General features: G+C 36.3%; 1 protein-coding gene and 1 non-coding gene across 2 annotated transcripts in view; both read right to left on the reverse strand.

Annotated features, from left to right (window-relative positions):
* Positions 1-942: 942 nt before the first annotated feature.
* Positions 943-24,746, reverse strand: part of LOC127847871 (tetratricopeptide repeat protein 32-like) — a 28,782-nt gene continuing 4,978 nt past the window's right edge. The window contains exons 2-3 of the mRNA XM_052380083.1: positions 10,700-10,857; positions 943-4,521 (exon numbers count right to left, since the gene is read on the reverse strand). Coding sequence (XP_052236043.1) covers positions 4,394-4,521; positions 10,700-10,857 — 286 coding nt within the window. The 3' untranslated portion in view covers positions 943-4,393. The remainder of the gene's footprint in view (positions 4,522-10,699; positions 10,858-24,746) is intronic.
* On the reverse strand, positions 19,910-19,999 carry Trnaf-gaa (transfer RNA phenylalanine (anticodon GAA)). Its single transcript is given in 2 exon segments — positions 19,910-19,945; positions 19,963-19,999. It is a non-coding gene; the product is annotated as a tRNA-Phe (tRNA).

The following is a 24,746-nucleotide window of genomic DNA, read 5'->3' on the forward strand; positions in this document are numbered from 1 at the left end:
TCATTTTGGTTACGTGTGACTATTCTCACTGTCTATTGTTAAAAGATGTCAAACCAGTACAAGATCCATTGTTGTTGTTTTTGTTTAGTTTTTAAGTTTTTAATTTAACTCACATGAAACATTGCAGGGCTTGTAAGACTTTAAAGGGCTAAAAAAAATTATTAATATTATTTTTTATGCAACCTCAGTGCTTATGCCTATCACTGGAAGATATTTTTTCCAATTGACGGGCACATTCTAACTGAAGTGGCAATAACACAATTTTCACATGACATGATACGATAGTCGAAATATCATAACCGTACTGTAGTTTTTCTGTCAAAACCTAGAGTTTAAAATGCTTTGTGATGCAGAATATAGCCCCTAATGATAGATTACATGCATTTTAAAGGTTCCCATTTCATCAATTTTGCGACTCGAATTTTTCCCAATTCATTGATTTCGCGACTCGTTTTTTTTCCCAATTTGAAGATTTCACGACTCGAAAAATTCCCAATTGTAGGGGTACAGGTACCTTTCCCCTTTGGGGAAAAAAAACGCTGCATTCTACTAAGGGACTACAAACAAGTACAATGTACAAATATGTATCAAAGTGGTAAAGGGTTAAAATATTGGCTCCTACTATAAGCCAAATGTCCATGATTATAACACATGGGCTAAGTCGGCAATCGGCAGAGTGAGACAACAATGAAATGAAGGAACAAGGGTCACAATGGTCAAAAGTGCGGAAGAGGATTGTGAAATGGTCGCAACACAAAACAGAGGATAGCAAAATTGCCAGCAGTGGAACACGGATACTTTTAACAGTGTCTGAAAACATTTTGTTTCCCAATTCAAAGTAAAACAACATTTTGCTGTATATTAGAAGATGGCTAAATTAATACATGGCATTATAAATAGGACATGTTTATAATTGGCATATGAATTCACATCATTATTTAAAAAAAAACAACTTAATTTACAAACACACATGCCTGCAAGGGCTGCGTTGGTTAATTTTTAACTGGACCTCAGATTCTTCTTTTATATACCAGTGCTGACTTCAGACATTTTCTTTCTCTAAAGTACATGTATGAATATGCAATATACTAACCAAACTAAATATTTTGAATGGTTCCGAAAGTGACGTCTGCAACCAGAGACATAATTATGCGTTATTACATTGTTAGATTGTAGATACATAAGAAAGGTACAATACATCTCTTTAATCTTTACGTTATTAGGATGATGAAGATATGTACACTAACATATCTTGTGCTCGACTATGTTTACAAATAAATAAAGATTCTGAATACAAATATTGAAATCATGATGATTATGAAAGATAAAACACAACACATAAATTTATAACGCAGACAAACACTGAATGTTTAAAATAAGAACCGTTGTAAAAAGGTAAAATTTCCAGATATGGTTGTATAACAAATCGCACATAAATCCATAACTAGAACTAGACTGGGTGTTCAATGGACTTAGAAAGCCCCATATTACGCTGGCTGTCACAATTGCAACTATGCAACTATTTTAATGTATACCTAGGCACACAAGTTCACATGCTTAACAATATGTAATTGTTTAGCAAACTTCATCACTCTAACAGTAATATTTGTTTAGTGCCGTGTGACACAAGTTTACCAAAATAATATTTTAAAGGGTCATAATTCCTCTGTTCAGTGTAATATTATTTGTATAAAGTCAGGGTTTTTTTGGCCCGATTTTATAGCCGAAATTCGGCTATGTTCCCAATCCCAAAAAGTATACTTTTTTCCCCAAAATGTGGCAAAAAATTCCCAATTGCCTAAAAAAAAAAAAAAATTTTTTTTTTTTTTTTTTTTGAAAGAAGTCTTATGTGTATTTTATCTCAATTTTAATTCAATTACATATAACAAAGTATTATATGATTTTTTTTCTTTTAATTTGAATGATTATAAAGAGCTAAATCAAATTTAGTATTTTCCTAATCAGTGGACTTTTCGTGTGGAAAAAAGGCTAATGAATTTATTTTCTCAATTTCATGAAAATGCCGATAAAATTCCCAATTCCAAAGCCATGGGCTATCTTCCCAAAAAGTGGAAAAAAAACCCTGAAAGTTTCATTGTACAGCAGATCTAATTTTTAAGCTCAACAAGACTTAAGTCCAAAAATGTGCTGTTTTTGTTAAAAAGAGCAATAACCGTACTAGACCAATGGAAAAGCAAATAATTGGATATGGGCAAATCCATTGGTACCACATGAAATGGGGGGGGGTGGCATATCAAGAACTTGATTGCCTTTTGTGAGTTTTTGGAATTCACACGAAAAGGAATACAGTATACGAGAGCCACAAATTTTGACTGCTTTGAGAGTTCCTATTGTCCATAGTATGATACACCAGAGCGCCTTTTGTTGACTGCTTTGAGAGTTCTGTTCGTCCATAGTACGGTAAACCAGAGCCACTAATGTTGACTGTTTTGAGAGTTCTGTTTGTCCATAGTACGGTAAACCAGAGCCACTAATGTTGACTGCTTTGAGAGTTTTGTTTGTCCATAGTACGGTAAACCAGAGCAACTAATGTTGACTGCTTTGAGAGTTCTGTTTGTCCATAGTAAAGTAAACCAAAGCCACTATTGCTGACTGCTTTGAGAGTTCTGTTTGTCCATAGTACGGTAAACTAAAGCCACTATTGGTGACCGCTTTGAGAGTTCTGTTCGTCCATAGTACGGTAAACCAAAGCCACTTTTGTTGACTGCTTTTAGAGTTCTGGTTGAACATGGTAAGGTAAAACAAAGCTGATATTGTTGACTGCTTTGAGAGTTCTGTTTGTCCATAGTACGGTAAACAAGAGCCACTTTTGTTGACTGCTTTGAGAGTTCTGTTTGTCCATAGTAAGGTAAACCAAAGCCACTATTGTTGACTGTTTTGAGAGTTCTGTTTGTCCATAGTAAGGTAAACCAGAGCGCCTTTTGCTGACTGCTTTGAGAGTTCTGTTTGTCCATAATACGGTAAACCAGAGCAACTTTTGTTGACGGCTTTGAGTTTTGTTTGTCCATAATACGGTAAACAAGGGCCACTATTGTTGACTGCTTTGAGAGTTCTGTTTGTCCATAATACGGTAAACCAGAGCGACTATTGTTGACTGCTTTGAGAGTTCTGTTTGTTCATAGTACGGTAAACCAGAGCGCCTTTTGTTGACTGCTTTGACAGTTCTGTTCGTCCATAGTACGGTAAACCAAAGCCACTATTGTTGACTGTTTTGAGAGTTCTGTTTGTCCATAGTAAGGTAAACCAGAGCGCCTTTTGTTGACTGCTTTGAGAGTTCTGTTTGTCCATAATACAGTAAACCAGAGCGACTATTGTTGACTGCTTTGAGAGTTTTGTTTGTCCATAATACGGTAAACAAGAGCCGCTAATGTTGACTGCTTTGAGGATTCTGTTTGTCCATAGTACGATAAACCAGAGCCACTAATGTTGACTGCTTTGAGAGTTCTGTTTGTCCATAGTATGGTAAACCAAAGCCACTATTGCTGACTGCTTTGAGAGTTCTGTTTGTCCATAGAACTGTAAACTAAAGCCACTATTGTTGACTGCTTTGAGAGTTCTGTTCGTCCATAGTATGGTAAACCAAAGCCACTTTTGTTGACTGCTTTGAGAGTTCTGGTTGAACATGGTTAGGTAAAACAAAGCTGATATTGTTGACTGCTTTGAGAGTTCTGTTTGTCCATAGTACGGTAAACAAGAGCCACTATTGTTGACTGCTTTGAGAGTTCTGTTTGTCCATAGTACGGTAAACCAAAGCCACTATTGTTGACTGTTTTGAGAGTTCTGTTTGTCCATAGTACGGTAAACCAGAGCGCCTTTTGTTGACTGCTTTAAGAGTTCTGTTTGTCCATAATACGGTAAACCAGAGCGACTATTGTTGACTGCTTTGAGAGTTTTGTTTGTCCATAATACGGTAAACAAGAGCCACTATTGTTGACTGCTTTGAGAGTTCTGTTTGTCCATAGTACAGTAAACTAGAGCCACTAATGTTGACTGCTTTGAGGGTTCTGTTTGTCAATAGTATGGCAAACCAGAGCCACTATTGTTGACTGCTTTGAGAGTTCTGTTTGTCCATAATACAGTAAACTAGAGCCACTATTGTTTACTGCTTTGAGAGTTCTGTTTGTTCATAGTATGGTAAACCAGAGCGCCTTTTGTTGACTGCTTTGAGAGTTCTGTTTGTCCATAGAACTGTTAACCAAAGCCACTATTGTTGACTGCTTTGAGAGTTCTGTTTGTCCATAATACGGTAAACCAAAGCCACTATTGTCGACTGCTTTGAGAGTTCTGTTTGTCCATAATACGGTAAACCAAAGCCACTATTGTTGACTGCTTTGAGAGTTCTGTTTGTCCATAATACGGAAAACCAAAGCCACTATTGTTGACTGCTTTGAGAGTTCTGTTTGTCCGTCTCTGCCTGATGCAGACACTGCTGAGCAGGCTTGAAGTCTGGCTTGAGGCTGAGAGCTTCCTTCATGTCGTAGATCGCCTCTTCAAAGCGACCTGAAATGGCAAACTTGGGTTTAAAAGTAAAATATACATTTAGAACAAGAGGGCCTGAAAGGCCCAAAGTCACTCACCTGAGATTCAAAGGAACTGACCTGTTATGTGCAGCCCAAGATGTCATTAGAACAAAATGTTCTTACCAACTTTCATGACTAGTGAACACCCTGGCAGCGATGGTTGGACGGTATTTCAAAAATAAAATAATAAAAATAAATATTTGTGTTTTTTAACCGTTTCAAAAATAAAACAAATTTGGGGGTGGGGGGGGGGGGGGTATAGTGTGAGGGTGTGGTGGTCATTTGTGAGATGATCTTAAAAAAAAATAAAATAATGGTTGGACGGTATTTAAAAAATAAAATAATAAAAATAAATATTTGTGTTTTTTAACCGTTTCAAAAATAAAACAAATTTGAGGGTGGGGGTGGGGGGGGGGTATAGTGTGAGGGTGTGGTGGTCATTTGTGAGATGATGTTAAAAAAAATAAAAAATTAGGGGGAAGGATTCGGGAGGGGGGGGGGGGGAGGGCACGGGGGATGGTTTGGGTGGAGTCTATTGTGGTATGTCAGGTAAGAGTAGTTTTGTCAAAGTATCAATCAAATCTAATCATAAATAAAGCAGTTATGGCAATTATTGCAAAATTTAATAATTTGACCTTGAGAGTCAAGGTCATTCAAAGGTCAAGGTAAAATTCAACTTGCCAGGTACAGTAACCTCATGATAGCATGAAAGTATTTGAAGTTTGAAAGCAATAGCCTTGATACTTTAGAAGTAAAGTGGATCGAAACACAAAATTTAACCACATATTCAAAGTTACTAAGTCAAAAAAGGGACATAATTCCATAAAAATGACAACCAGAGTTATGCAACTTGTCCTTTTACTGTACCCTTATGATAGTTTGCGAGTGTTCCAAGTATGAAAGCAATATCTATGATACTTTAGGGGTAAAGTGGACCAAAACACAAAACTTAACCAAATTTTCAATTTTCTAAGTATAAAGGACCCATAATTCCGTCCAAATGCCAGTCAGAGTTACATAACTTTGCCTGCACAGTCCCCTTATGATAGTTAATAAGTGTTGCAAGTATGAAAGCAATAGATTTGATATTGTAGGAATAAAGTGGACCTAAACACAAAACTTAACCAAAATTTTAAATTTTCTACGTATAAAAAGGGCACATAATTATGTCAAAATGCACGCCAGAGTTATCTAACTTTGCCTGCCCAGTCCCCTCATGATAGTAAGTAGTGTACCAAGTTTGAATGCATAGCTTTGATACTTAAGGAATAAAATGGACCTAAACACAAAACTTAACCAAAATTTTAAATTTTCTAAGTATATAAAGGGCACATAATTCTGTCAAAAGGCACGCCAGAGTTATCTAACTTTGCCTGCCCAGTCCCCTAATGATAGTAAGTAGTGTACCAAGTTTGAATGCAATAGCATTGATACTTTCTGAGAAAAGTGGACCTAAACGCAAAACTTAACCGGACGCCGGTGATGACAATAGCTCATTTTTTTTTTTTAAATAGATGAGCTAAAAAATGCCACGCCCCCTTGGCAGCCATATTTTTCCACCAACCGAAACCATTTTTGAAATCATCCAAGATATCATTTGGACAAAATCGTCTGACCAAGTTTCATGATAATCGGACAATAAATGTGGCCTCTAGAGTGTTAATTAGGTTTATCTAAAGCAATATATAGCCATATTCGGAAAAATGCCCCGCCCCCTGATGGCCATGTTTTTAAAGCAACCGAAACAATTTTCGAACTCATCCAAGATATCATTGGGACAAATCTTCTGACCAAGTTTCATGAAGATCGGAAAATAAATGTGGCCTCTAGCGTGTTAACAAAGTTTTACTATAGCCATATAAGGAAAAATGCCCCACCCCCCGGCAGCCATGTTTTTCAAGCAACTGGCATCATTTTTGAACTCGTCCAAGATATTATTGGGATGAATCTTCTGACCAAGTTTTATAAAGATCGGACAATAAATGTGGCCTATAGTGTTAACAAGGGAGTTAACTACCGGTATTGGAAAGTATTTACAGGTTATCTTTCTTAAACATTAGACTGTTCACATGTTTTCACTATAAACATACATAGAAAACTACCCCTCCACCTGGCGGCCATGTTTTGACACCGATCTGGACCATTTTCTAACTCGTCCGAGATATCAATGAAACCAATGTTTTGACCAAGTTTCATGATGATTGGGCAAAAATTGTGACTTCAAGAGTGTTCACAAGGTTTTTATATAGCAATATAAGGAATACTGCCCCGCCCCCTGGCAGCCATGTTTTTCAATGGACCGGAACCATTTTTGAACTCAACCAACATATCATTTAGACAAACATTTTGACAAAGTTACATGAAGATTGGGCATCAAATGTGACTTCTACAGTGTTCACAAGGTTTTTCTTTTTTTTGACCAAGTGACCTAGTTTTTGACCCAGCATGACCCAGTTTCGAACTCAGTCGAGGTATTATTGAGACAAATGTTCTGACCAAGTTTCATGAAGATCGAACAATAAATGTGGCCTCTGGAGTGTTTTCAAGGCAAAATGTTGACAACGCACGACGGACGACGGACAAAAGGCGATACCAAAAAAGTGCAAATAATCAATTTTAAATATAACTGTGACATCTAACTACATTTATGTAGGCTGCATGCAAGGCATGAAAATCCTCAAGTAGATAAAGAAAGAATTTAGTAATTGATTTTATACCAAATACCAAGTCGTTCATTAAAATCCTTTTTACAACAAAATAACAGTACCGGTATGTTGTGAATTTTAATTTTTCATTTTAGTGGAATGGTCAATAGTTTTGTAAAAGACAGAACTGTCATCAGGGACATAACATAACATCGAGTACATGTACATGAGCATACATTTTAACAATAGTTATAATAGTTATATTAAATATATGTTAAATAATATAATTGGGTCCATATTCACCAAACAATTCTTAGACTGAAAACTGAGAATATAAAAAAATTCTTTAAATTGGACTATTCAAGTATTGCATTAACTTTGAGTCAAACTTGGCATTAACGACTTCTCTCAACATCATTCTTCTTGAAGAACATTTGGTTAATAACAATCACCAGTGGTGCCCTGTATATATTCAAGTTCTGGACATATTTTAAGTTCTAATTCTATTCTTTATTTGTAAGTCTAAAAATGGGTTGGTGAATACGGGCCCGGGGGTGGGGGTGTAACCCTTAATTTCAACTCAAATCAATCCAGCTATTGTAACACAATTATTTTCTGTTGGTTGAAAATCAAAAACATAATATTGCAATCTTTGAATAAAAGCTGCGCCATGAGCGCATGATACGCCCGTCGTTCGCCAATGAAGTAGTAAGGTAATAAATAACCCTTTGAATCATTTTTTTACTTCAGTTTATTTGTATTTGAATACATGGTTTATTTTATAAGTACATGAGCATGGAAATCACGAAATTTTGACGAACAAAGTCCCATAACTCTGGAACGACAATTCAGAATTCCGTCAAAAACGAAAGGGGATCAGGGTTTATCAATATTAAGATTGTGTTGAAATTTGAAAAAAATCCATCGAAGGATATTTGAGCTACAGTAGGACATTCAATGAAATCACGAAATTTTGACGAACCAAGTCCCATAACTCTGGAACGACAATTCAGAATTCCGTCAAAGGGGATCAGGGTTTATCAATATTAAGATTGTGTTAAAATTTGAAGAAAATCTGTCAAAGGATATTTGACGTAGCGTACGACATTAACAGACGGACGGACGGACGGACGGACAGACGGACGCGGGGTATACCATAATACGTCCCGTCATAGACGGGCGTATAAAAAATCCATCGGGGGATACTTGAGCTACGGTAGGATACATGAACAACAATAACATTTAAGGTCACAGTGACCTTGACCTTAGAATGAATGACCTTGAAATGACCAGTGGTCATCTAAGTGTGCTTGCAAACCTTCATGTCAAGTTTGAAGACTCTATGTCCAAGCATACCAAAGTTATAACAATTTTAACATTTTAACATTTAAGGTCACAGTGACCTTGACCTTCAAATGAATGACATTGAAATGACCAGTGGTCATCTTCTAGTACTGGCCAATCTTTATTTCAAGTTTGAAGACTCTAGGTACAAGCATACCAAAGTTATAACATGAAATAAGAACTTTAACATTTTTACATTCAAGGTCACAGTGACCTTGACCTTCAAATGAATGACCTTGAAATGTCCAGGGGTTACTTACTAGTTCTGGCCAACCTTCATGTCAAGTTTCAAGACTCTAGGTCCAAGCATACCAAAGTTATAACAACTTTAACATTTTTACATTCAAGGTCACAGTGACCTTGACCTTCAAATGAATGACCTTGAAATGTCCAGTGGTTACTTACTAGTTCTGGCCAACCTTCATGTCAAGTTTCAAGACTCTAGGTCCAAGCATACCAAAGTTATAACAACTTTAACATTTTTATATAGCTACAGTAGGACATTCAATGAAATAACGAAATTTTGACGAACAAAGTCCCATAACTCTGGAACGACAATTCAGAATTCCGTCAAAAACGAAAGGGGATCAGGGTTTATCAATATTAAGATTGTGTTAAAATTTGAAGAAAATCTGTCAAAGGATATTTGACGTAGCGTACGACATTAACAGACGGACGGACGGACGCGGGGTATACCATAATACGTCCCGTCATAGACGGGCGTATAAAAATCTCTTATACAATCTTCATGTCCTTTTGTATAAACTTTATTTTTAACACGTTATATAAAAGTAAAATGATTAGTGCCAGTGCTAATTTCAAGCCATGTTTATGACCTTATATATGCACTCTATCAATTACCTGCCCATACTATTGAGAAACTTTAGTAGTAAGCAATAAAGGATGCCATATCAATAAGACAATATCTGACATTTATAACAAGTCTGATCTTGATATTAGGCCAAGAATACAAAGATGTTTGTTCCTAACTGCCTTATATAGCTACCCCTTTCCCTGTCCCTACTCAAAAGATTTTTTGGGGTAAAACCTAATCTTTCTTGTAAGGATTTATCTTTTTTGTCATTGACAATTGGGATAATAAATCACCTAGGTTGACTTGAAACCAGCATATAATTGATAATACAAGAATTGAATTGCCTTGTTTGCCATAGACTATCTTATCAATATTGGCAAACTTAAACAAGCAAAAATATAACAATTTGCCTATCTACCTACCCAGGGTAACACATAACCAGAAACCTTGTGCAGACAATGGCAAACAAACAATTTTTTTTAAGATTGGCCTTAAGAAAACTATTTTATGGACCTTTCCATATTTAATGCTCATGCAATTGAAGTAGTAAGAGTAGGTTTGACAACAATGTGTTAACATACAGTAAATGGTACTGGAACTGCAGACCACTTAAATACATACATAAAATGTACTTGCATAATAGACAATCAATTACCATCCTGCAAGTAATATGAAATCAGAGATTATTTTTTTGCCAAACTGGGAAAAGTATCAGCAACAGGCCAATAGGGAAAAATTACTGCCCAAAAAATTAAATTGGGAAAATGCGTCTTGAAATCATCAGAATGGGAATTGTGGGATATTTTGATTGCTTTGAACTTAATTGCACAAACCCATCAGATCATTTTTTTACATGCCTTTTTGCTGAAATGTTCAGTTGCTGTGCTCATTTTATTTGTTTAATTGCAGAATTATGCGCTTTTGAAACGCAAATTGACGCAACTTTCCTTCCTTTACAAAATATTTGGATGGAATCGGGAATTTTGTATTTTTTTTTTCTCAATAAGGGAATGTGCCTTACATGGGTACTTTATAAAGAAGTAAAAAATTATTGCAAATAGATGATATAGAAATGAAATATATTTTATTTCGAAAAAAAATAAACACACAGATAAAGAGCATTGAAGAATATATCATATCAAATATCACACTGTTATTATTATTTATTTTAAAAAGTGATAAATTGTATCATAAAATGGAATAGGGCAAATCATGAATGTACACATATAATTTCAAAATTATTTCACACAAATTTATTTTTATTGTGAAACATAAATAAACAAAAAATGCAATCAATACTTATTGGATCAGTAATCAGAAATAAACACATTTTTTTATGCATAACATTGACTCACCTAACCTATAGTGGATTAATCCCCGGTTGTAGTGTGTGAAATACAGGCTGGAGTCGTAGGACAGAGCCTTGGTGTAGTCGGATATGGCGTCTTCAAAATCCACTTTCCTGTAGCGTACAAAGCCTCGTTCGTTGTAGCCAATGGCTATCTGCTTACACCTTGAGAATATTAAGAAAACTATATGAGCAATGCTCTGTGAAAAAGTTTAATGCAAGTGTGTAAAGTGTCGTCCCAGATTAGCCTGTGCAGTCCGAACAGACTAATCAGGGACAACACTTTACGGTTTTATGATATTTTTCGTTTCAAGAAAGTCTCTTCTTAGCAATAATCAAGATTAGGCGGAGAGTGTCGTCCCTGATTAGCCTGTGCAGACTGCACAGGCTTATCTGGGACGACACTTTTTGGCAAATGCATTAAACCCCTTTTAACAGAGCGAAGCTCATGTATAACGACAAAATAACTATTATTGGTAAATGCAGACTGGTGCAGGTAGTGAGTAGCAGTTCATTACGACAACTTTTTATTCACAAACACAAATGAGTATCTGTTTGTAAAGTGTAATTTCGTTAAAATTAATGTACATATTGAATTATAAAATTGTGCATAAGGAAAGCAGGTCAATGTTGAATGTTAATTTGTTGTTTTAATTTTTCCTTATAAAAAATAGAAAAACCTCTAAATGTGAGACATATTCAAAAACAACAAGCAATTTTGTTTGCCCAATTGGGTAAGTACCGGTACCGTTACGATTGGGATAAATTAGCGTGTAAAACCCTGAAAATTAGGAAAATTCAGGTCATGACATCTTCAGACTTGAAATTATGGGTTTTAATTGCTTGGAATAAATTGCACAAACCAATTTGAATATGAATGTACATGCATTTTGGCTTGAAATGTTCATTGTCAGTGCTCATTTTATTTGTTCATTTGCAGATAATGCACTTTTGGAACAAAATTGACGAAATTTTTCTTCTTTTGGGGAATTTTTCAGATGACATTTGGGAATTTTGTAGGTTTTGCTCAATTGGGATAGTACCTTTTATGGGTACTATATATAGGAAAAAATCACTGACAAAATATAGCCAACCAAACTCTAAAGCTATTGGAACATGCTCTAATTGAGGCATAACACAACATTAATCAAAACCAGTGTTTTTACCAAAAATATATTATGTACTTTCAGTTTACAGTTGGATTTTCATTTTAAACTTGCACTTATAAAAATCCTTGAAAAAAACCACCAATTAATGACAATTACATTTGCTATAATAAGACTGAAAGGGCAACGTAATCAATTATTCAAAATCTCTAAAATCTGCATGCCATTGCCTATTGTAATAGATTGCAAGTGAGAACAGGATTATTTCAGCTGCTTGCTGAATCTGTACAGACAGACAAGTAGCAGCATAATATGGAAAACCATTGCCTTATTTTTTTCTGCATAAATAGGACTTTAATTGGCCATCATTCAAAATGGGTGTACATTAATCAGAATTGGTATGTTCTTATGGCATTAAGTACAAACATCAAAATTCAATTTAGATCACCATGATTCGCATTATAGGTAATTATATATGCCAATAAACGTTAAATAGACCAGTTGATTGTTATTGTTTACATTCTGGGTTTTCTGCACATGACAACTGACTGGTCGGCAATATCCTGGGTTACAGTAACATATGACCTGTATTAAGGGCTTGTGTTTAGTCAATTAATCAATTAGAAATTCCGAAATAAACATTAAAACCCCAAAATAATAATGCAAATATATCATATTAGGTACCAATAATGTATGTTCATACTTTATAAAAACGAGTTAGTCATTAGCATCAGAGTAACGGTGGTCGGAAGACTAAACACTAACAATTTTACAAAACAATTTACATGTAAGCTTTAAATTAGCATCATTATTTCTTAAACCTATTAGGACTTCAATAAATAATATTACAACAAGAGCACCGCCTTGCGGGTGCAGACCTCTCATCTATTTTCTTTTTAAAGGTGAAGAGACTCTCATTTTCAATCACAAAGGAGGGAGGGGTGGAGTGAAGAGGGGTGTATAGTGTGGGGGCGTGGACATTTATTACATTATCTTCCAAAAATGCGGGAAAAAAAATGCAAAAAAATATAAAAAAATGAGGGGGGGGTACAGGGGGGGGGGGGGGGAATTCTTGGGTGCGATGGTTGGACGGTATTTCAAACATTAAATAATAAAAATAAATAATTGTTTTTTAACCGTTTCAAAAAAAAATTGGGGCGGGGGTGGGGGGGTATAGTGTGAGGGTGTGGTGGTCATTTGTGAGATGATCTTAAAAATAAAAAAATAAATATTAGGGGAGGGGGGAATACGGGGGGGGGGGGGGGGGGGGGGGGGGGGAATGGGGGGTATTCTTGGGTGCGATGGTTGGACGGTATTTCAAACATAAAATAATAAAATAAATATTTGTCTTTTTAAAAAAAAAACAATGTGTGGGGTGGGGTGGCGAGGGGTATAGTATAGTGTGAGGGTGTGGTGGTCATTTGTGAGATGATCTTAAAAAAAAAAAAAATTAGGGGGGGGGGGGTGATTCGGGGGGGGGGGGGGGGGGGCATGGCATTTTTAGCAAAATTTAATAATTTGACCTTGACAGTCAAGGTCATTCAAAGGTCAAGGTAAAATTCAACTTGCCAGGTACAGTAACGTCATGATGGCATGACAGTATTTGAAGTTTGAAAGCAATAGCCTTGATAATTTAGAAGTAAAGTGGATCGAAACATAAAATTTTACCATATATTCAAAGTTACCAAATCAAAAAAGGGCCATAGTTCCGTAAAAATGACAACCAGAGTTATGCAACTTGTCCTTTTACTGTACCCCTATGATAGTTTGCGAGCGTTCCAAGTATGAAAGCAATATCTATGATACTTTAGGGGTAAAGTGGACCAAAACACAAAACTTAACTAAATTTTTAATTTTCTAAGTAAAAAGGGCCCATAATTCCGTCCAAATGCCAGTCAGAGTTACATAACTTTGCCTGCACAGTCCTCTTATGATAGTTAATAAGTGTTGCAAGTATGAAAGCAATAGCTTTGATACTGTAGGAATAAAGTGGACCTAAACACAAAACTTAACCAAATTTTCAATTTTCTAAGTATAAAAAGGGCACATAATTCTGTCAAAATGCCAGTCAGAGTTACATAAATTTGCCTGCACAGTCACCTTATGATAGTTAGTAAGTGTTGCAAGTATGAAAGCAATAGCTTTGATACTTAAGGAATAAAATGGACCTAAACACAAAACTTAACCAAAATTTTCAATTTTCTAAGTATAAAAAGGGCACATAATTCTGTCAAAATGCACACCAGAGTTATCTAACTTTGCCTGCCCAGTCCCCTCATGATAGTAAGTAAGTGTACCAAGTTTGAATGCAATAGCATTGATACTTTCTGAGAAAAGTGGACCTAAACACAAAACTTAACCGGACGCCAACGCCGACGCAGACGCCAAGGTGATGACAATAGCTCATAATTTTTTTCAAAAAATAGATGAGCTAAAAATAATAAACCATATACTAATTTGATTATTCTTATCAGTGGTATGGATGTGATAGTGTTATTCGGCGTAGCAGTTTAACCAAGCTTTCACATTAAATGACCTTAACATTACGCAAGCAGAACCGAATGAATACATTCGAATATTTCCATAGGCTGATTTGAGCATAATCATCTAGAACATTGGCAACACCATTGTGTCTTTGTATAATAGGATGCAAAACTGTTCAGTGTAGAAAGATGTGGACTACTCTCTTCATGTTCATATGAAACATAGACACACATTTTGGCCCAGTTACAATAAAGCATTATCAGTAAATTTCATCCCTAACACTTTATGGGTCAGTGCTGGGTCAGGGGTCGACAGAATGTACTGTCAATAAACACCTTATGTTGATAACACAGTACCTGTATTGCTTTCAAGATATCAAATAACAAATAATTTAGGGACAGAATGAATGAAAACCTATCAATAAATGCCATTTGTCTTGTATTGTGAGACAAAACTACCAACATAGTATAGTGTGCATGATAAAAGAGAAATGTTTACTTATCCAGCCACACACGTGTGACGTATGTGGTCAGTCGGTCTCAAAACGTATGTGGTCAGTCTGTCTTAAAATCCAATTTGCAAGCCAGAATAAGGTTCCGAAAGTTGCCAGTTTGTTATAAATAACACAGTGTGATAGGAAAGTATCTTGGTTTGATGTTCAATGTACAAGACCCAATGAGATTTTAAAAGACCTGCATCATGCAAAAATGGGTATAATGCAATATGCCGCCAGCATAGCTCCAGTCAAGCCTACCCATCAGTGCAGTCTTGTCAGGATATGCATAGGTACTGAGGAGGAGACTTAGGAGATACCACAAAAATCTGGCGTGTTTTTTTTTATAGTGGAAAGAGTAGCCCCTGACATGACTTTGCAAGTGCGCAGGCTGGGCTTGAGCTACGCTGACTGCATATGCCATAAGACCAATTTTCGCATTGCGCGGATTAACAGTGTTCATTAAATGTGTGGAAAGAAAACTGCGTCTAAATTAAATAAGACTAGAAATGGCGCGGCAGAGGCCGACGCGTATCCCCACGCCGAATGTTTGACCTAGGTGTGCCCCAGGGTTGGTAATGGGGCCATGCATAGCTGAGATTGACCGTATTGTCATAAGAGAAGTTCATCATCAATTAGAAGTGAATTGGTGTAGAAATGAAGAAGTTATAGTAAAAGGCAATTTTGGGTGGGTGTGACATATGTGGGCAGGGCGCCCCAGGGTTGGTAATGGGGCCATGCATAGTTGAGATTGACCGTATTGTCATAAGAGAGGTTCAGTATCAATTTGAAGTGAATCGGTGTAGAAATGAAGAAATTATAGTAAAAGGCAATTTTGGGTGGGTGTGGTCTATGTGGGCGGGGCGCCCCAGGGTTGGTAATGGGGCCATGCATAGTTGAGATTGACTGTATTGTCATAAGAGAAGTTCAATATCAATTTGAAGTGAATCGGTGTAGAAATGAAGAAATTATAGTAAAGGCAATTTTGGGTGGGTGTGGTCTATGTGGGCGGGGCCCCAGGGTTGGTTATGGGGCCATGCATAGTTGAGATTGACCCTAATGTCATAAGAGAAGTTCAGTATCAATTTGAAGTGAATCCGTGTAGAAATGAAAAAATTATAGTAAATGGATTTTTTTGGTGGGTGTGGCCTATGTGGGCGGGCGCCCCAGGGTTGGGATTGGGGCCATGCATAGTTGAGATTGACCCTAATGTCATAACAAAAGTTCAGTATCAATTTGAAGTGAATCCGTGTAGAAATGAAAAAATTATAGTAAATGGAAATTTTTGGTGGGTGTGGCCTATGTGGGCGGGGCGCCCCAGGGTTGGGAATGGGGCCATGCATGGTTGAGATTGACCGTATTGTCATAGGTGAGGTCCAGTATCAATTTGAAGTGAATCGGTGTAGAAATAAAGAAGTAAATGTAAAATAACCTAAAAAATGAGTGATAATTTCTGACGCGGCCCCACCCCAACCCCTATAACTTTTGACCCAGGGGTCAGATCAAAATTCCAAATAGTGCAGGGTCGCACATATGCTCATAGCTACCATGTGTGTAAATTTCAAGGTTCTAGTGCTTTTAGTGTAGGAGGAGATAGTGGCCAGGACGGACGGACAGACGGACGGACAGACGGACGGACAGACGGACGGACGGACGGCGGAGATCACCACAATATCCCCACCTTTTTTTCAAAAAGCGTGGGGATAAACATACCATATACTTTGAAGACAAAGAAATAACTGTATTATATAATGATTGTACTAGATAATATCTATACACTATATAGTTCCTGATAATCTCTTTTGGGCAAATGACTTAATTTTAACAGAATGTTAACATATGTTATCATAGCAACTGTTACGTATTTTAAAATAACTCCAAGAAAACTGCTCTCAATACTACTACCAAGAGAAGACATGGAGGTATCATGTTGAATGACCAGGAACTGGACTGCCACCTGTGGTTTATGACACCATGTTGTTCGTAATTGTCCAGACAATATGATCTTAACGAGATACATGTTATCTGTTTGTGCTTAACAAAGGGGCAGTTTAAAACCCAGCTTACGAACACTGTCAAGATTGGGACAAACAATAAAATAACAAGGGACAAAATTGTCACAAAACCAGGTTTTCAATAATTAAAAAAAAGTCTGATAAAGGGAAACAACTACAACTCAAAATGTGCATTGCTACTGATTGTTTATCACAGTTACCCCCCTTGTTTCAAAAGCAATCTAATTTAAGTCACGGCGACCTTGACCTTGGGTATATCTACGTAATTCTTCCACGCACACACCGTCCAATGATGGTAAACAAATGTGCCAAATGATTTTAAAATCTTACAATGAACGACATAGTTATGGCCCGGACAAGCTTGTTCCGCCCGCCCGCTCGCCAGCCCGCCCGCATTCGCCAATCTAATAACCAGTTTTCGGAAAACCTGGTCAAATACCTGGTTAAAAACAATTACATTAATCAAGAAAAAATATTTTATGAATGTAAGTTTTTCCAGACATTTACAATTTCCCATCAGTAACATTTTTTATTACATGTTGTGTACATCAAATCAATTTATTTGTTGATTTCATCCTTATTTGTGTTTGCAAATTAGTTTTAATCTATTCAGAATTAATAAATTTCGTAGTATTTTTGTATAAAAAAATGGTCAAAAAGGTGTGAAAACTATTGGTGTGTAAATATAAAAATTTTAGGTAACCACATACAGATAGCATACATTGTATTCAATACCCGAGTTCATTAAAATTAAAAACAAATAATAACAACAACATAATTGTTTCAAAAATGCATTTTGTTTTATGCTTATGTTTCATTCAGACATAATTAGTAAAATAATATTTAATGTATTGAATCAATAAAAACTATGATTATGTCAACCTTTCCTATACCCGCTTATATGAATTCCACCACTTTTTCCAACCATTGGATGAATATTAAACTCTGCAGGTGCATGTGACAACAATTTTCTGTATAAATTAGTAAAAAGTTCTAAAACTAGATTAAACAAGAGCACCGCATAACGGGTGCCACGCTCGGATGCGAAAGCTTGTCAGAATTTATTGTTTTTAGAGGTCACAGTGACCTTGACCTTTGACCTAGTGACCCAAAATGGGTGTGGCGTGTAGAACTCATCAAGGTGCATCTATATAATTATGAAGTTTCAAAGTTGAAGGTGGAAGCACTTTGAATTTAGATCCAATGTAAAGGTTTTAGCAGGACGCCAGCAGACGTCACACGGCGGATGATGAGCAGGCTATGACAATACCTCGGGCTTTCTCCAAAACAGCCTCTCTAAAAAATGACAGGCCATTGTTTATTTTGGTTTGTGGGTGCATAATAACTTAATTTAAAGTTAAACATATTAAAAAATGTGCAATAAACTGATGTTCAATATAATTGTGAGACAAAGCCGATTTTTTTTGCAAGCTGACATGTAAGTAACTCGAACAAATTGGCTGGTTAAAAAATTGAAATTGAGACCCCCTGCATGCAATTCTTTAGTCTGTAAACAGACTGATATTTTTTTTATTTCTTTTCTAATTTCACAATTACTTCTTGAGATGTATTGCAATACAATACAAGATAAGTATTGATGCAAAGCATCAAAGGGCGTCGGGAATTTCAGTGTAAAAGGCACTCAATGAAGTTCCATGGAACGATTTTTTTTCTACTGTAAATATTAATATATTGGCCGATTATTTTTAACAAAATAGAAAAAGATACTGGTATAACCATTATCTATAATTTTGTGTCATAACCCCCAAATAACCATTATTTATGATGTTGTGTTATAACCCCCAAATAACCATTATCTATGATTTTGTGTTGTAACCCCCAAATATTTCATAGTTCATTTTTATTTACATTGGTTTTCTTTTTTTACTGGCATCCGTGTGCCGTTTTCATTAAAGGTACAGAACTGTGTAGGTTTTAAAAAAATCTGCTTCATCTTGTACGCGAAATTTCATATTTTTCCCAACTTCAAGGGGAGATGATTCTGAACTTATTCTTACGTTGCTCATTTACGATAGGGGTTGAGTACTCAATGCAAACACTGTAAAAGTTTGAAAAAAAATTGAATGAAAACTGTAAATTGCATAAAGAAGCTGCATTTCACAATACTTTGATATTCAGTAAAAGATCATAATAGATTTAATTCTCCGATATTCATCATTCTAAATAGGGTTCGAGTAATACTGATATAAAAACACTTAACAAGTTTGGAAAGATTCAGACGAAAGTTGTGAAAACTTTTAAACAAGTGGAAATTGTTTATTTTGTCAAATTTAATAGAAAAAAATTCTGGACTTATTGTCCAGATGTTTCTCATTTCAAATGAGGTAAAATGCTCATTTATATGAAGACACTGTAAGTTTGGAAAGATTCTGATGAAAAATGTTGACATAATCATCTAACCAAGCAGTTTTTCACTTTTATTTTTAAATTCAAAGAGACATAATTCTGGACTTATGGTCTGATATTGCTCATATAGAGTTTGGGTTGGGTCCGTATTGATAAAAAAAACCTGTGCAAGTTTGGGAACAATCGGATGAAAATTTTGGACTTTGAACAACGATTTCAAAATTTCTCAAATTCTAAGGAAGATAACCATTGACGTAATGGTCGGATAATGCTAAAGGGCCCATATCACCTGGATAGTAATACGTGTCGCGCTTCGCGCTCTATATGTGGTTCTTAAAAAAAAACTTGCTTGACTCTAGGGAAAGGGGTTGCTGGGACACATCTCCTCATTGATAAGCGGGTGCTTCCATTATCACAACTCATTGTTACAATCAATAATACGTGTCGCGCTTCGCCCTCTATATGTGGTAGGGATAGTACTTAGGGCCTATGATAGACAACCATAAAAATACACGGATAATAGATGTGTTGTTTGCATTTATTTGTTAATATAAAAACACGTGTATTTTTTATAAGATATTTAAGTGATGTAAGAAATTTTAATTAACGTTGTCACCACGCGGCATCCATGAATTTTAATAAAAATGTCCAATTGTAGTAAAATGGATTTTAAATTGTCTACATAAAATTAAGCTTTACTATATTTATTAACCTGACTGAAAAATTTGTCAGCCGCCGAACTGTTCCATTTGTGCCGGAACCCGGGATTGAACCGGGGGCCTTTAGATGATTGTTGCGTAAACAACTTCAGTCTAACGCTCTCCCAACTGAGCTATTCCGGCTGACATCATTTATGTACTGCTTTTTGGTGAAGTTATGTATAGCCATTGTTACTATATGTCAATAAATAAACAAATACATTGTATGTATTCGTACCACTACGCCTTCCAATAAACTTGCTTGCGCGATATGTCGTCAAACTTGTACTACATTGATTCTCCACTGAATAAGCAAATTAGAAAAACCACAAAATAAATATATTTTGATTATGTTTTGTTTTTATACAAAACCAGAAAGTTTCGGGTATTTGCCCAGTCCCTGTGATCTTTCCCCTGTGATCAGTTATTAATTAAAACAATTAGCTTTGCATTATTGGCAATAAATGTTGTAATAAATGTAATAGGCACAAATGCAGAACTTATTTACACTAATTTACACAAAAAATCACCACTATGCAAGATATTCTTAAAACAAAAATACATACATTGATCCATAAAATAACTTCTCCTCCCATAAGCGAAACAAGAGGGCCAAGATGGGCCTAGTTTGCTCACCTGAGAGGAGTCGGTTCATTCAATTTTTACCAAATGTCAAACTTGACCTAGAAATTGTCCAGACAAACATCCTGGTCAAGTTTCACCATTATTTCATCTGCGAGTCATGATCAATGTTCCAATGAAGTTTCATGATCCTAGGCGTAAGCATTCTTGATTTATCATCCGGAAACCATTTTTCTAAGTTGAGTCACCGTGACCTTGACAGCCATTGTGTGAGTACATTTTTTGGCCTTGACCTTTGACCTAGTGACCTGATAATCAATAGGGGTCATCTGCGAGTCATGATCAATATACCTATGAAGTTTCATGAACCTAGGCATAAGCGTTCTTGAGTTATCATCCAGAAACCATTTTACTATTTCAGGTCACCGTGACCTTGACCTTTGACCTAGTGACCTGAAAATCAAAAGGGGTCATCTGCGAGTCATGATCATTGTACCTATGAAGTTTCATGATCCTAGGCATAAGCGTTCTTGAGTTATCATCCAGAAACCATTTTACTATTTCAGGTCACCGTGACCTTGACCTTTGACCTGAAAATCAATAGGGGTCATCTTCGAGTCATGATCAATGTATCTATGAAGTTTCATGATCCTAGGCATAAGCCTTCTTGAGTTATCATCTGGAAACCATTTTACTATTTCGGGTCATCGTGACCTTGACCTTTGACCTAGTGACCTGAAAATCATGAGGGGTCATCTGCGAGTCATGATCATTGTACCTATGAAGTTTCATGATCCTAGGCATAAGCGTTCTTGAGTTATCATCCAGAAACCATTTTACTATTTCAGGTCACCGTGACCTTGACCTTTGACCTGAAAATCAATAGGGGTCATCTTCGAGTCATAATCAATGTATCTATGAAGTTTCATGATCCTAGGCATAAGCCTTCTTGAGTTATCATCTGGAAACCATTTTACTATTTCGGGTCATCGTGACCTTGACCTTTGACCTAGTGACCTGAAAATCATGAGGGGGTCATCTTTGAGTCATGATCAATGTACCTATGAAGTTTCATTATCCTTGGCATAAGCGCTCTTGAGTTATCATCCGGAAACAATATACACCCTCTTCTTCGAAAGGGGGGGGGGGGCATAATGAGAAAATTGCCCCCCTCCCAGCAGCCATGTTATTCAACTGACCGGAACCATTTCTTAACTCGACTCTCGTAGCAAGGAAACAAATGTTCTGAGCAAATGTCATGAAAATTGGGCCAAAAATGTGACTTCTACTGTGTTCACATGTTTTCACTATATACATATAGAGAAAAATGCCCCGCCCACTGGCAGCCATGTTTTTTCACCGATCCCGACCATTTTCAAACTTCTCCGAGATATCAATAAAACCAATGTTTTGACCAACTTTCATGATGATTGGGCAAAAATTGTGACTTCTAGAGTGTTTACAAGGTTTCTCCATAGCCAAATAGGGAAAACTGCCACTATAATCATATAGAGAAAAATGCCCCCCCAATGGCGGCCATGTTTTTTCACCGATCTCGACCATTTTCGAACTCATCCGAGACATCAATTGAACCAATGTTTTGACCAACTTTCATGATGATTGGGCAAAAATTGTGACTTCTAGAGTGTTTACAAGGTTTCTCTATAGCCAAATAAGGAAAACTGCAGCCATGTTTTTCAACGGATCGGAACCACTTTTGAACTCAACCAAGATATCATTTAGACAAACATTTTGACAAAGTTACATGAAGATTGGGCATGAAATGTGACTTCTACAGTGTTTACAAGGTTTTTCTTTTTTTTACCTAGTGACCTATTTTTCGACCCGGCACAACCCAGTTTCGAACTCGGCCGAGATTTCATTGGGACAAAGCTTCTGACCAAGTTTCATGAAGATGGGAGAAGAAATGTGTCCTCTAGAGTGTTTACGAGCAAATGTTAACGCATGGACGGACGCACGGACGGACGGACATACGACGGACATACGACAGACAAAGACCGGTCACAAAAGCTCACCTGAGCAATCAGGTGAGCTAAAAAAAAATGCATTACATACTAGTCGCCGCTCTCCAGAGCGACGCCAATCAAAGCTCCTTTTCTCTTCTGGCTGCATTTTAAGCAGATAAGAAAAGGTAACTCTGTATAGTATAAGTACAGTACAAGAAGTAGGACAGAGTTATCTCTATAAAAATGATAATGCAGGGCTGTAAACAGTCTAGGAATTCTAGTCCAAACAACTGTTACATCTCAGGAAAGACCCTTGATAATATTTGATATTACGCGTAAAATGTATTACTATTTAGGCTACATGCATGGTCAGTGCTCCAGATAACATGCGTAAAGGCGTAAAAACGAATTAAATTTCTTAAATAACGATTTCGATTTAAAATATTTGCGTAAAGTTACGCATTGAAAAAATAAAACACGAATTCGACATTTTCGAACGTGCGTAAAACTTCCAGTAGCAAATTATATACGGTAAACATTTCATCCCGGTTCTGACTCGTCTAGGCGCTCAATTAAAACTACAACTTTAAGTCAACGTCACTCAAGGTGTGAGAAAGGGCCACACCTAAGAACGGTCTAAGGCCAAACGGTCTCGATTCTGTTCTCCTGGTATTGCAGGCGAGTCATTACTGTTTATTGTACCTTTTTAATTACACTTATCGTAATTTTTTTTTACACAAGTAATATACAATATACCTATTCAAAATGTCATTAAAATTGAATGTTAAATATATATTTTTGATATGCCATTATGACCTAAGCCGAAGTGTCAGTTACCGTTTTAAATAAAAAAATCAAAATGGCCGACCGGAGCGGTGTATCGAAGCGTGGAAGACAAAAACAAGCAAGATGAGCAAGATAGATGTGGGATCATTTGAGCCAGAAAAAGCTGTCCGATTATGGGAAAGCAAGAAACGGGGTGGAAAGCCAGGCTTTTCCAAGACTATAAACCAAAATGTTGGATTGTTGATGTGTCAAAAACAATGAATAAAAATTATTTGGTAATATAGTGTTAAGAATTTTATAAATAGGGGGTTAAATAAGAATTAATTTTTAAAATAGGGAGTAAATAAGAATTTGACCAAATTTTTATCTTGAGCTCTGTGCATGGTATAATAAGCCAACAGTAGAGGAAGAATGATGTATTAATTATTGTATAAACATCAAATCATGCATTATAATCCTTTAAACAACAAAAAAACAATAGTTTTAAATTTGAGGCTCTTACTTAGTTTTGATGACTCAGAATTGAAATCAGGCCTAGTTCTCTTTAAATTCTTTGAGCTATTAGTACATAATGAACAGCAACCCAGAGGGTCAACGGTATCCAGACAATCAGCTCCAGGACAATCGGCTCCCTGCCAACTGTATCTAGACAAACAGCTACAGGACTATCGGCTCCCTGTGTTTTTTGCAAGCCCGAACAATTGGCACCTTGACAAATTTGTACACTCAGACAACTGGCGCCTCATTGAATTGTCCACCAGGACAATCGGCATCTGATTAACCTCAGCTTGTGACAAACAGTCGTCATGATCTTTTTTCAGCAATGATGGTATGTTGTTAAAATTTAATGTGCAATTGTGGCTTTACATTTACTTTATTCATTTGCTAGATTCGTACATGTGATCTATTGGTAATAAAAAAAGGATAAGTAATTTTTAATTAAAGGTTAATGTGACAAATCTTTGAAAAATTGTTTGGTTCTTAAATATGTTCAAACTAAATTAATTTAAGTATGGAAATGACAACTGGCTTGCATTTTTCCTGACCCAGTAACAATAAACGAACCATATTTTGTTAAGTTACACTGCAATATATGGAGATTTCTCCTTTTTATCGCAATCTCTTTTATATTTTTATTTACAATTGACAACAGTGCTTTCCACAGGATTTTTTTAAGGCGCCCCAGGGAGTATAGGGCTGGCTTTGGAAGGGGTGTCTCCTACCGATGTAGAGTTTTATTAAAATTTAATGTGTCAATAGACGTTCTGTGGTGCGTTATAACTCTAAAGAAAACAGCGTCAAAAGACATCATTTGGTGCGCTATGAATCTTCAAGAACCCCCCCCCCCCAGCTATAGTCATTTATAAAGACATTTTTTAATAATGTTTTAAAACTTTACCGCAAAGATAGTAAATTCCCCACTCGAACGATTCCCCAATGCATCCGTATAAACCCAACTCTATTACTGCATACTTACTACTTTTAAAGTTTCTATTCATTACCGGATAATCCCATTTTGAAAAGCACTTTCTGGTGAATATTCACGATAAAAGTGC

Source organism: Dreissena polymorpha, chromosome 10, assembly GCF_020536995.1.
Source record: "Dreissena polymorpha isolate Duluth1 chromosome 10, UMN_Dpol_1.0, whole genome shotgun sequence".
In the NCBI taxonomy this organism is placed as follows: domain Eukaryota; kingdom Metazoa; phylum Mollusca; class Bivalvia; order Myida; family Dreissenidae; genus Dreissena; species Dreissena polymorpha.